Here is a 12,238-nt window from a genome sequence, read left to right on the forward strand (position 1 = left end):
ACCCTTAGTGTGGGTCTAAGCCTGCACTCGTACCAAGAAATCTACCATCTTTAACTTCTACGTCCTCCCTGTTCTGAGCTCAAAGGACCACGTGAACCCCAGTATCTGTCCTTACGGAAATCATGGACACAGTCATGTTGTGCTGTGCCCTGGGGCAGTGGGGGTGGGGTGGGCGTAGGGAGCGCGTTTCACTGGCATAGAGACAGGCTATCCTCTCCCTGCATTAGAATGGCCACACCACCATCTACTCTAGTAGAAACCACCAAAGATAGATTACCCCTCCCCATGTGTCAGGGAGCATGGAAGGCCTAGGCATCAACACTGCTCTACGGGGTGGGGAACAAGCTTTGACACTATCTACAAAGACCCCCTCACCATGGCAAGGGTCCACCCTGCCTGCTCCCACTCCTATCCTAGACCCGCCCCTTGGGTACCTTGCGCTGGTGCAAGCCATTTCTGCTGCTCAAGGTCTGGGCTCTGGAGCTGGCAGGGAACAATTCTGGATTTGGGGTATGGCCTAAGGGCTACGAACCCTGGACTCAGCTATGGGACCACCCCCTACTCTGGAGAAAGGCATCCCACAAGTACTTCCTGTGACCTCCAAGGTGACTGAGATCCCTGTCCCTGCCCCTGCCCCTGCACAGGGCACACCCACAGTCACTCACTCACTCTGCCACCTGCCAGAAGTGAGCGGAGAAGCTGGCATGTTCCAAAGGTATGTGCTCTATCAGTCACTCTGGAGCAGACACTTCATCCACAGACTGGACTGTGTGTGTGTGTGTGTATAGATACACAATCTTCTGTACCCAGGGGGATCAGGGTGTGGCAGGCAGGGTCGAAGCACACGGCCAATTCTAGCTTCTGTGAAGCTTTCTCAGCTGAGCCCAGGATTACACTGGGGCACAGCCAAGCTCAGCTCCAGGTCATACAGCCAGGGCTGACGGGAAGCGTCCACGCAGATCCCAAGCCTCAGGGGCCTGCCCACCTTCTCTGCGGGTCACTTTCCCGGGTGCCGTCTAACGAATCTACATTACCTGGACATAATGTCCTTACAGTTCTGAAGGTCGGAAGCCCATAGTCAGCAGGTCGAGTCTGGAGGCAGGGGGACACTACAGACTTGCTCCCTAACCAGGCAGTGTTCCCCATATCCTTATCAAGGTGGCCCTCCCCACGACATGGTCAACAGCAAAGCAGCTTGCTCTGGGCCTCTATAGATCTGTCTTACAGAGCGCAAATCTAGGGACGCATAGCCGTTCTGAAGGCTCGTGGGAGTCGGCCTTCCAAGACCCTGAGGGGAAAAAGTACAGCCAAGTGAACAGCGTGGGCAGGCTGCTCTGCTGCTGTTTCTATAACAGGATACTTTCGGCCTCCCTCAGTGGGGAAAAGGAGGTACGCAAAGGTCCCCACCTCCTGATCTAGGAATTTTCTCCAGATGAAATCTTTTATCTGTAAAGTCCCTTTGGTATGGATGCTGATATTCCTAGGTCCTAGGGACTAAGGTCAGGGCACCTGCTTGGGGCTGCCCTTCTGCTATTGCACTCTAAACACATAAAGGGGAAACCGAGGTAGGTACTTATGCAGTGAGGCTGGAAGTAGGAGCCCGTATACTGTGCCCCCATGTTCTTCCTCTGCCAGGGGCACCGTTCGCTAGGCTGCACCATCTTCTCCTCCCTCGGGGCCTTGGAAGAACAACTGTTCATCTCTTGAATTCCCCCCTCGGCAAGGTAAATCTAGCGCTCTCTGAGCTCGCAGGGCTGGCTTCATTGGAACCACAGTCCTTACAGTGTTTTTCTGCTAGGCGCCTGCAGGCTTTCAGTTCCATTTGTTTATACTTTAATGGTTTCAGAGACAGTCTCCCCTTGTAACCCGTGCTAGCCCAAACCCACACCCTTCTTCCCTTGGCCTCCTAAGTGGGAGGACCGCAGGCCTAGCTGTTTTTTCAATTTGAGGTCGCAGAACTTAAGTGTTATGGCTGTCGGCTGGTTGGTACAGTGCTTGCCCAGAGGGAATGAAGTCCTGGGTTCAATCTCAGCACTGTATCAGTTGGATAGGGTGGCACATTCTTGTAACCCCAGCACTGGGGAAGCGGAGGCAGGAGGATCAGAACTTCAAGGTCGTCCTCAGTTTATAGAAAATTCAAGGCCAACCTGAGCTGCAAAAGAGCCTGGTTGTTTGTCTTTTTGCTTTTGTTTGTTTGTCGTGATGCCAGGGCAGTGATGGTTCAGGCCTTTAATCCCAGCTTTTGGGAGGCAGAGGCAGGAGGGTCTCTGAGTTCGAAGCCAGCCTGGTTTATAGACCAAGTTCCAGGACAGACAGCCAGGGCTACAGAGAGAAACCCTGTTTCAAAAAAACCAAACCAAACAGAAGGTAAACTTGATATTCATGCAAACGAGGAAATAAAAGGTAAAAATCGCATATACTCTGCAGTGTCCTGCCATCTATCTGCCATGGCCTTTTGCTTTAATTTCTTCTTCTTTTTTTTTTTTTTTTTCGGAGCTGGGGACCGAACCCAGGGCCTTGTGCTTGCTAGGCAAGCGCTCTACCACTGAGCTAAATCCCCAACCCTGCCATGGCCTTTTCAATGCCCATCCATACCCCAGCAAAGCTTTATTCGGGGGCACCAGAGATAAAACCTAGGGCCCGGGGCTTTCTGCAGGCTAAACAAATGCCCCGCCACTGAGTCTCCGCCCCAGCCGTGAAGATGTCGCTTTTTTAATGCAGGAAACATAGTTCTAAGGAAACTTCTCAGACTCCAGAGCCAGCTCTTCTGGTTCAAACTCCAGACAGTCACTGGCCACCAATGTGACCTTGGGCGAGTGATTTGCTGCTCTTTGTCTGTTTCCTTAATAGGAGAAGTACGCTGATCATGAGACTTTACCGTGGCAAGAGAAATAATATAGAGATGGCACCTGGGGCCGTCGGACAAGGGGAGAGTGCCACACAGTGCCGAGCTGTCACCGTCATCAGCATTACTTATTTTTAAGGGGACATCTGAGTGGTGGGTAAATGACCTCTGGCAGTGAGATCTGCAGCTGCCCGTGCATTTGTGCATGTGTGCGTGTGTGTTTGTGTGTGTGTGTTTGTGTACGCGTGTCCTAAATGAACTCTAGTGTTTTGCAACTGGCTGCTGTCACTCTCTCGGATAAACAGTGACAGGATACCTCTGTACTCACCTTTACCTGCTCTTAGAGCTTCAACCTCAGAGTCACAGATCACACGTTGCTAAGACCCGATACACCACTACCAGCCTGCCTTCCATGAGCGTGGTACCTGCTCTCTCCCATACAGTGGGAGTCTCCCCATATCTGAGGATCTAGAAATCCCACGGCTACAGCCCAGCGCCCCAGGCAAACAGTGGTGTGTACTGAGATGAATAGTCTGGAGAGGAAGATTCAAGGGTTCAGATTCTAGTCCCCAAAGGCAAGTTTTATGCCTTAGTTTCCCTCAACAGGCCCGACGATAATCAGGCACTCTTTAAATGTGTCCTGTAAAACTGTGGGAGACACTCCATGACCACCACGGTGGTTTGAATGAGAACTTGGTCCCCAGCTGGCGGCTGTCTGGAAGGATAGGAGGCGTGTGTCACTGGGATGGGTTTAAGGTCTATTTACTACACTACACTCTTCCAGTTTCCAGTTTCTGGATGGAGATGTGAGCTCTCAGCTGTTGCTTGAGCACCCTGCCTGCCTGCCTGCCTGCCTGCCTGCCGCCATGATGTAATGGACTCCTTCCAAACTATAAGTCCCAAACACACTCTTCCTTCTCCTAGTTGCCTTGGTTACGGTGTCTTATCACGGCGTCAAAAAAGTAACTCCAACAATGACTTAAACCCAAATTTCTATACACGGAACTGAAGGACCTTTGCTTCTTTTTTTTTTTTTTTTTTTTTTGATTCTTTTTTTCGGAGCTGGGGACCGAACCCAGGGCCTTGCGCTTGGACCTTTGCTTCTTTAATTATACGAGTTGGTTTTTTTTTTTAAAAATAATACAAAACTATACAAGTTAGGTTTTTGTATTGTTGTTTTTTTAAAGATATAGTCTTACTGTAAATCTATAGGCTGATCTGGAACTCACTTTATAGACCAGGCTGGTCTCAAACTCACATAGATTCGCCGGCCAAATGCTGGGATTAAAGGCCTGCAGCCCTGCATCCATTCCACAAGAACCATGAGGAGAAGGTTGCCAAGAGACACGGGCTGCTCTGGGGATGCCACTCGGTTGGTCAAGCGCTTGCCGAGCACACACAATCAGCCTTGAGCCTGAGTCCCAGCATCGCATAAAGCTGGGTGTAATGGCACACACCTGCAAGCTCAGGGGAGTCAGGAGCTAGGGTCCTCACGTGTACAGTGAGGGGCTGGAGAGATGGCTCAGCCATTAAGAGCACTGACTGCTCTTCCAAAGGGCCTGAGTTCAACTCCCAACAACCACGTGGTGGCTCACAGCCATCTGTAATGGGATCCGATGACCTCTTCCGGTGTGTCTGAAGACACATGGTGTACTTATATACATAAAGTAAATCTTTAAATCTAGAGCCCTGTAATGGCATCAGAAATTCCTGGGGTTTTTGTTTTTTGTTTTTTTTTTTTTTAAGTACAGTAAGAACACAGTCAGCCTGGGCTACAGAGACACGCTGACTTGTACACAACTCAAATACAGACATACATAGACACACACAGACAGACAGACAGACAGACATACACACACACACACACACACACACACACACACACACACACACCAGTCCTCCAGAGACAGAGGCAGGCAAATCTCTGTGAGTTTTCGGTCAGCCTAGTCTACACAGACTAGATGGAGCTATGGGGTGAAGCCTTGTCTCAAGGGACAGGAAAAAGAAAAAAGAAAAAGCCAAGATCCTCAGACTTCAAAGGACCCTGGTCAAAGCTCCAGTCTGCCATGTGAGAGCTCTCTGAAACCATCTTGGAAACGTACTGTTGGAGTAGAAATACATGAGAACAGCTGCTGTACAGTCTGCAGACAGACAGACATCCCACCGCCACACAGAACACGCAAAAGAAAAACCACCGACTGCACCAACCTCCATGCCCACCTCTGAGGGCTGGGAGACCAAGCTGCCATGCCTGCCCCTGAGGGCTGGGAGGGACCCGTGTGTGAACTGACATTGGTCCGGGCTTTTTCATACTTCTGAGGTCTGACTCGACATCCCAAACTGCTGACAAGTCTGGAGCTCAGGGCTCAGCACTGCCCAAAGAGCAGAGATGCAGAGAGGACCCCTGAAGCTCACATCCTCTGGGGTCAAAACTGCCTGCTGCCTCTCTTCATTTGTGGCAAGAACCCCCCCACCCCACGCCTCAGGGAGCCACCTGGAACCTCTGGTTGTCCTCTGTTCTCTTTAGGACACTGGGTCCAGGCATTCTCTGGTCCCCACAGGAGGGGCACCTGCTGTGGGCATCAGGACATCAGGGTCCAACCTCGTATGATGGAAACTGAGGCCAAACCAAGCTCCCCAGAAATAGATCTCAAAGAGGTCTACTGTACAAAGAACCCAGTAAGAGAGCTAGGATACCCTGAAGGGGACAGGAACCCTCAGGGCACTGAGGGATGAACTCAGAGGCCAAGGGAGGTCACCACCAGATGCGGCAACATTTGACAAGCATGCTCCCACGAAGCGTGGAATGGTTTAGTCTGGCCCACAGTTGAGCAGGTAGGACACACGTCACCCACTCTCAGCCATGCAAGTGTGGGAGAGTGGCCAACCCCGTTGTCAAATAGGTATGATGGTAAGATGGAAACTATAAAAACTACTAGAAACAACCTCGAAGGGGTGGATGAGGGCAAGGATCCAGAGGCCTCTGCAAGATCGTCCAGGGGACACAGTCAAGGAGCAGGATGCATGAGCTTAGACCAAGCCAAGAGGTGTGAGCACTTGTACAATACCACAGTAATCACCCCGCTACCTGCACAGCACTCCACGGAGATGAGTAAAAAAAAAAACCTCACTGCTGCCTGTCAGCGGGGGTAACGCGGAGTGTCTGCGGCAGATCCCAAGTCCTTACTAGCCAATGAGCCAAGGCAGGTAGAATCCTTCATTACCAGGGAAAGCAGCCAGAGGGGAGATAGGCCTCTGAGGTTCTAATCAAATGAGTCACTTGCTCTGTCTCAAAAGGCCCCATAACATCTCTTAGGCGTCTGTTTAACCTCCATCTTATGAAGGAGACGGACGTTAAACGACCTGTTTGAAATCACAACCAGCTGTGGCTGGAGTGTGACTCCACATCTATGAGGCAGGAAGAGGACATAAGGAGTTGGGGGTGGTGAGGAGGAGGGGTTGTGAAGGAGACAAGAAGGGGTGTGAACTCATCACACAGCCCAGGCTGGCCCTAAATTCACCATGCTTATGCCACAGCTGAGCCTGGTACACTGGGAGCTTCTGACAGTGACAGAGTCCTGAGGAAGTCCTCGGAAGCCTGCCACGGAACATCGAGGGCCTGAGGGCACACTGCACACGGACCTCAATTTCCAGACCCTCACCGGCTATCTCCATTCCCTCTGAGGGCCAGATGGGGACGAGAGGACCTGGTTCTGCCCTCTAGGCGTTAGGGTCTGAGTGTTGGGAGTGAACCTGCTGCAAGCTCTGTTTCAGGTGCCGGTCATGAGGAAAAGCGGAAGGGCAGGTGTCAACAACACCCAGCCAGGGCTTCCAAGGCCCCAGGAATCTCCGCCTGCCCTTCTCCATGAGCCCAGCGTGACCCACTGTGGTTTAGCATACAGCCCAAACCCTCATCTGGCCTACTTTCCTCCTCTAACATCCCAGCACACGCACGCACACACACTCACACACATACATGCTAGTACACACAACCCAAACCTTCACCTGGCCTACTTCCCGCCTATAACTCCACCCACCGCCATTCCCAACACACACACACACACACACACACACACACACACACACCCTACAGGGTCATGCCACTCACACTCAGGGCACATGCAGAACACCCTTGGCTCCTTCAGCTTGAAGTGTGACCTCCTCCCTTTCCATGAACAGAAAGTTCTACTCTCAGTGTCCGTCTTCAAACGCAGCTCTGATCTCTGCGTCCCTTCAGATCCCTAACCCAGATCCCATTTCCTGGGTACACACACAGCGGGGCGGCCCCTTCCTCGCCTTACAGCAGCAGGACCCCAAGTGCCAAGAGGCATCTCTTGGAATATGTTCATCAACTTTACATGGTGTGCACCTAACAGAGGCTCGGTCAGCTTGGTCCAGTGGGATCTGGACCGGGGCTGTCCCCTCCAGCCCAGTGGGAACGGAAGCCTCCACTGATGCTGGACTTCATGTGTCAGGAGCAGCTTACCCTTCTGACACCCGGCCTCTGTCCTTGCTCCCTTTCCCATCTGCTCTACGCATCCAGCCTGGCCAAGGCATTCCAGGCACTGGCCCCAGGATGCCCTCAGAGGGACATCTAATTTCTTCTCTAGAGTGGCCCCAAGGTGGATGGCCCCAGCCATTACGGTTCAGTCTAGCTTCCCATCTTCCCAGGCCACTTGACTCTACTTCCAGCAATAAACTTTCTCCAGAGAGAAAGGTGGCTCTGACCATGACAGAAAACCCTTACACAGGTTCTCCCCACTTCCCTAGGAGGCCCAGGACTGCTTTCTCAGGGGACGTGCGATACTTGAAGACTGAGATTCCTGGGCTCCCCTTAGGGTTGCTAATCAGAGCTCCACTAGCGGGATACCGCAGGGGGCCTCCCTGGCGCTCCACCTTCCCAGACGCCGGCGCTCGCGGCTCAGTAGAGCCGGGCGTGCCTCAGGTTTCGCTCATCTGGGAACGCGCACCCGAGAGCGCCCCTTCCAACCCGGGCCACCGCGCCGGGAGCCCGCTCCAAATTGGAGAGCGGCAGTGGCAAGCGGCAAGCCACGGTACCTGTCAGCAGTTGGAGCCTGTGTCCCAGCACCTTCATCTCGGCGTCGGAGGAGCGCGCTGGGCCGCCCGGGGCGAGGCGCGCAGTAGCCGCAGAGAGGAGCGGCGGGAGAGCGGGAGCGGCGGGAGCAGCAGCCGGTAGTGCGGTGCGCTCGCCGCCCCCTCCAGCAGGGTTTAAAAAAATCCACCAATGGCACAGCCGCGCACCCCAAAAGGCACCCGCCGCCACCTGGCCGTGGTGAGCGCCGATGGGGGGGGGGGGAGAGTGTGACACCACGCGGGAGGGGCCCCTCGTGAACAAAGACGCCTGCCGCCCCCAGCCCTCGCGGCCGGACGGGCGACAGCCGTGGTCTCCGGGGGTCCGAGCCAAGAAGGCGAGGGGTGGCTGGGAGACAGGGCGTCGCCCTCGCGTGGGCGGAAGGTGGCCGGGGGGCGGGGAAGAGAAGGTGCGGGACTGCTGTGTGGCTGCGCCTAGAGGAGATCCCAAGGGTGAGGGAGCGGCGACTCACCCAGGCTGCCGAGCTACACGGTCGCGGAGGCGTGAGCCTGGCCTGGACGCCGCCGCCCACGAGCCGTGCAGGTTCCCCGCACGAGCGAGCCCGGGAGCTGGGGGCGGGGCGGGGCGCCGCGGGGGGCGTGCCAACGTGGGTGGGTGGGCGTGGGCCGCGCTGCGCGTCCCGCTTGTTGGCTGGACGCTAGCTGTTGCGGGCTGTGGGAGTGGGCGGGAGGCTCTGCTGGAAGACCAACAGGCCTGGCCCAGACGCAATCTGCAGCACCCGGCCCGGCTCCCAGAGGTTCCCATCTCTTTGCACTGCGTTCCTTGCGGAGCGCCAGAGACGCAGACTTCGGGCTTTGTTTGGGCTCCCACGGGGAACCTTGGCCCACTCCCGCCACCTGTGACCTCTCCTCCCTTGCAGTCCGACCTCACCCACCGGTCTGGGGAGACGCCGTGGGAGGTTGGGGAGAACCAGGAGTTCAGTGGTCCAGGAGCCAACGCTCCTCTGCTTGCAAAGCCTGAAGGTTTCTGAGGAACTCAGGCCACTTCCTGGCTAAAGATGTTCTTTCTGGGCACCCCTGACGGTTTCACTCACACTGTGACTTCAACCTACTCTCTGCTGTTCACTCTCCGTTATCAGGAGCCGGAGAAGGAACAGGACTTTACTTTCCCTGAACTCCCTCTACTGGGGTCTAGTCCTGATTCCTCGGAAGGAGGGTCAAAGGCCCTGAAGCATCATAAACCCTGAAACTGGGACGAGATAAAGATTCCTGGAGACTCTGTTCAGGCTCTAAAGATGACTATGGGCCCCTTCCTTACCTTTTCTCTGGGTTCCTGTCTTTATGACCCACAGAGAAAGTACTAGACCAGGAAATCTCTGAGGCCCTGGCTGTGAGGGAGGAGAGTGTCAAGAGAAGCCAGCCCACCTCTTCTGACTTCTGAAACCTCTCGGTAGGAGGTGCTTTGCCATTAGGCCTGGGCTCCAGGTGGCCAGCACCTGAAGTAAATTAACCCCACGGCCAGCTGAGGAAGCAGCTGAGATTTTGAGGCTGCAGGTGGTGCACACCTGCTTATGGTTACTTACTGCTTGTGGTTGAAGGGATTCTAACATGGTTCTGCCAGGCCTTGCCCTTCTCCCGCATTCCCCGTGCCTTGCTTAAAAAACAAAACAAGGCAAAAAAAAAAAAAACCCAAACAAACAAAAACAAAAACAAAAAACCAAAACAAAACAAAACAAAAAACCCACTAGATTACATTCTTAAAGCTAGCCGCCAAGCTTTTCCCTTATTTGACTACTTCCTCCTCCGGAAGCTGAGGTCCAACTATCAAAGTATTGAAGTCTAGTAACCAAATGCCCTCTTTGGCTGCCATAATTAACATGCCCTATTAAAATTAAACAGCTCAACCTAACACAGGGTTTCCCCCTTTCCCTTTATAAACTGCCATTTTCCTATGGGCCACGTCTGTCTCCTGTCTATCCAGAGGCAGTCCTGTGTCCCATGTTGTCACCCCCCAATACCCCTTCCACATCTTTTTCTCTTCCCCTCCTCCCTCATCCTCTATCTGCTGTCTTTGTCCTTTGTGCTGAGAGCTGGGTCGTAGGGGTGTCCTGGGCTGATACGGATCCCTTCAGTGACTTGGATTTGAACTCAGGTTCTTATGTTAAGATCGAAGCAGCAAGTTTTAATTCCTGCACCTTTGGGAAACCCTCCCTCTTAGTGTCTTCCTTTATTAAGGGAGCCGGGGTAGGGCAGTCTGTGGTGACAGAATGAGCTTTCTCTGAAATGTCTTTCTTCCCTGGGCTAATGGTTCTGTGGGTAGAAGTTAAGACCAGCGCTTTATTTGTTCCGCTCGCGTGACTTCTAGCATGTTGCGCTCTCCCAGTCTCCTCATACTCTGTGAGGCTGGGACGGTGCTGACTCCGAAGACTCGTGTAAGAATTAAAGGGTGGGGGTGGGGTGTGTGTGCTGGGGAGATAGTTCGGGATAAAGCACTTGCCCTGCAAACGGAATTAAGAGTCCCCAGGACCCACAGAAAGCCCAGCAGGTATGATGACCACCTGCAGTCCCACACCCGGGAGTCAGAGGCGGCAGCCTTGGGACATGCTGGCTGTCTGGACTGGCTGGATGATAAAGTGGAGATACTGTGTCAACTTTGAGGCAAGCACAGGCCTGCACATACATGGGCACTCCCATGAGTGCACACATGCATACACATGTACCAATGCACATGCATCCTTCCCCCTAAATAAATGGTAGACTGTGAAGAACACAGTTAGTGTGGTGGCTGAATCCATGGCTTTAGTGTTTAATAGGTGGTTGATATTATTGATGATGATGGTGATAAAGTTGTCATTACCGCCTCGGAGGCATTTTAAATTACCCTTCTCAATAATTTCAGCATGCGTCTCAGGACCCCACTGCCTGACAGACATCCTGTCACCTGACATTTGTAAGCTTTGTGCCCACGAGCATCTAGTTGGACTTTCCACTCAGAGATAGCAGTAACAGCATCGGAGATGGAGATGTCACCCAGTCCTGGTATTCTCACCTAGTATGTGCACAGTACTGGCGACATTATTATCACGCTATGGCTTGGATGCACAGCCACTAGAGCACCTGTAGAAAGCCCAGAACTCCCGGTTCACTTTCCCATGGTTCTCTCCGCATGCCGTTCTTCCCTGGAGCGCTCCTGCTTATGAAGTCGGGTGTCCTTCAGCCTTCCAAGCCCAGCACACGGCCTGGCAGGAGTCACCCTACCTTCCTTTCCATTTTCAAAGCTCTGGGCAGCCTCTGCATGACTGAAGGAGGACCTGGGCACGCACGAAAGAAGATGAAGCACTGTGTGAAGAGGAAGAGAAGGGGTCAGAGTCAGATGACGGAGTAGAGTGCGACCTGAGCAACATGGAAATCACGGAGGAGCTGTGCCAGTACTAAGCAGAGACTGAGAGGCACCGAGAAGGGCGAAGGCAACAGCAGCAGCTGGCTGAGGAACGCCTGGGTGGCTGTGTGAATGCCGACCACGGCCTGTACTACAACCACCACCAGTCAGTACAGCCCCCGTCGGAGAGGCCCAGTGCGCAGCGCCGGGCTGAGGTGAAGTGTTTGTATGGAGACAGTGCTGCCAAGATCCCGGCCATGGAGGCTGCCATACGGCTGGGTTTTGACAAGAAATGACAGAAACCAGCCCAAGTACTGGCCTGTCATCCCCTGAAGTTCTGAGCCCTGAGCACAGCGCCCCTAGGGGCTGCCTCTGGAACACAGCCCTCCTTTGTTTTGGGGTGCAGTCTCTTCATCTATTCCTCTGGACATTTCTCAGAGACAGACGTCCATGGACTGATAGAAACATGTTCAGCAAGTCCCAGTGGGCCCTTCATGCTGGACGCAATTGAACAGCCACTGAGAAGAGTTCTCTCCACAGGAGGGATACTGTCGTCAACATGAGAAAGATTTCCCTGACATAAAGCAATATTTGTGTATTGCGCTGCCTCCTGAATTGCTAGGAATGTCTACTTCGTTAGAGTTCTTGCCTAGAGATGGAGGAAAACAGGACCTAGGGGTTGGAGGAGGCTTCCTGGCAAGAGCTCTGGTATGTCTGTCTGTCTGAGGCACAGCGTTTGTAGTGGCCTTGAACTTGATCTGTTTGGCTCAGATGACCCATTGACTTCGGGAGAGCACTCTGCGGGATCAGGGTTTGCATGTCAACCCCTGAATGTGGTGACCTGCTAGGTAGTGAAGAGGGTGATTGTAGGCGCCCCCAGGGGACTGTGGAGTCAAGCCCAGGTGCTGTGGGAGCAGGCTGTTCTGGACGAGTCATGCGAGATTGTCACTGCTGAGCCAGTA

General features: G+C 53.5%; 1 protein-coding gene and 1 pseudogene across 4 annotated transcripts in view; one reads left to right on the forward strand and one right to left on the reverse strand.

Annotated features, from left to right (window-relative positions):
- The window catches only part of Ndrg4 (NDRG family member 4), a 35,994-nt gene extending 27,480 nt beyond the window's left edge, over positions 1-8,514 (reverse strand). For 2 of the 4 annotated variants that reach the window (XM_087595104.1, XM_087595103.1), the window contains exon 1: positions 8,410-8,514. Coding sequence is in view for 2 of the 4 variants with exons in the window: in NM_001271092.1 (NP_001258021.1) it covers positions 7,904-7,940 (37 nt within the window). In the remaining 2 variants the exon portion in view is untranslated. 4 annotated transcript variants of the gene reach the window in all.
- Positions 8,515-10,879: 2,365 nt separating this feature from the next.
- Positions 10,880-11,666, forward strand: LOC147998782 (gem-associated protein 8 pseudogene; annotated as a pseudogene).
- The last annotated feature ends 572 nt before the right edge of the window (positions 11,667-12,238 follow it).

This window comes from Rattus norvegicus, chromosome 19, assembly GCF_021556685.1.
Source record: "Rattus norvegicus strain SHRSP/BbbUtx chromosome 19, alternate assembly SHRSP_T2T, whole genome shotgun sequence".
NCBI classification, from domain to species: Eukaryota; Metazoa; Chordata; class Mammalia; order Rodentia; family Muridae; genus Rattus; species Rattus norvegicus.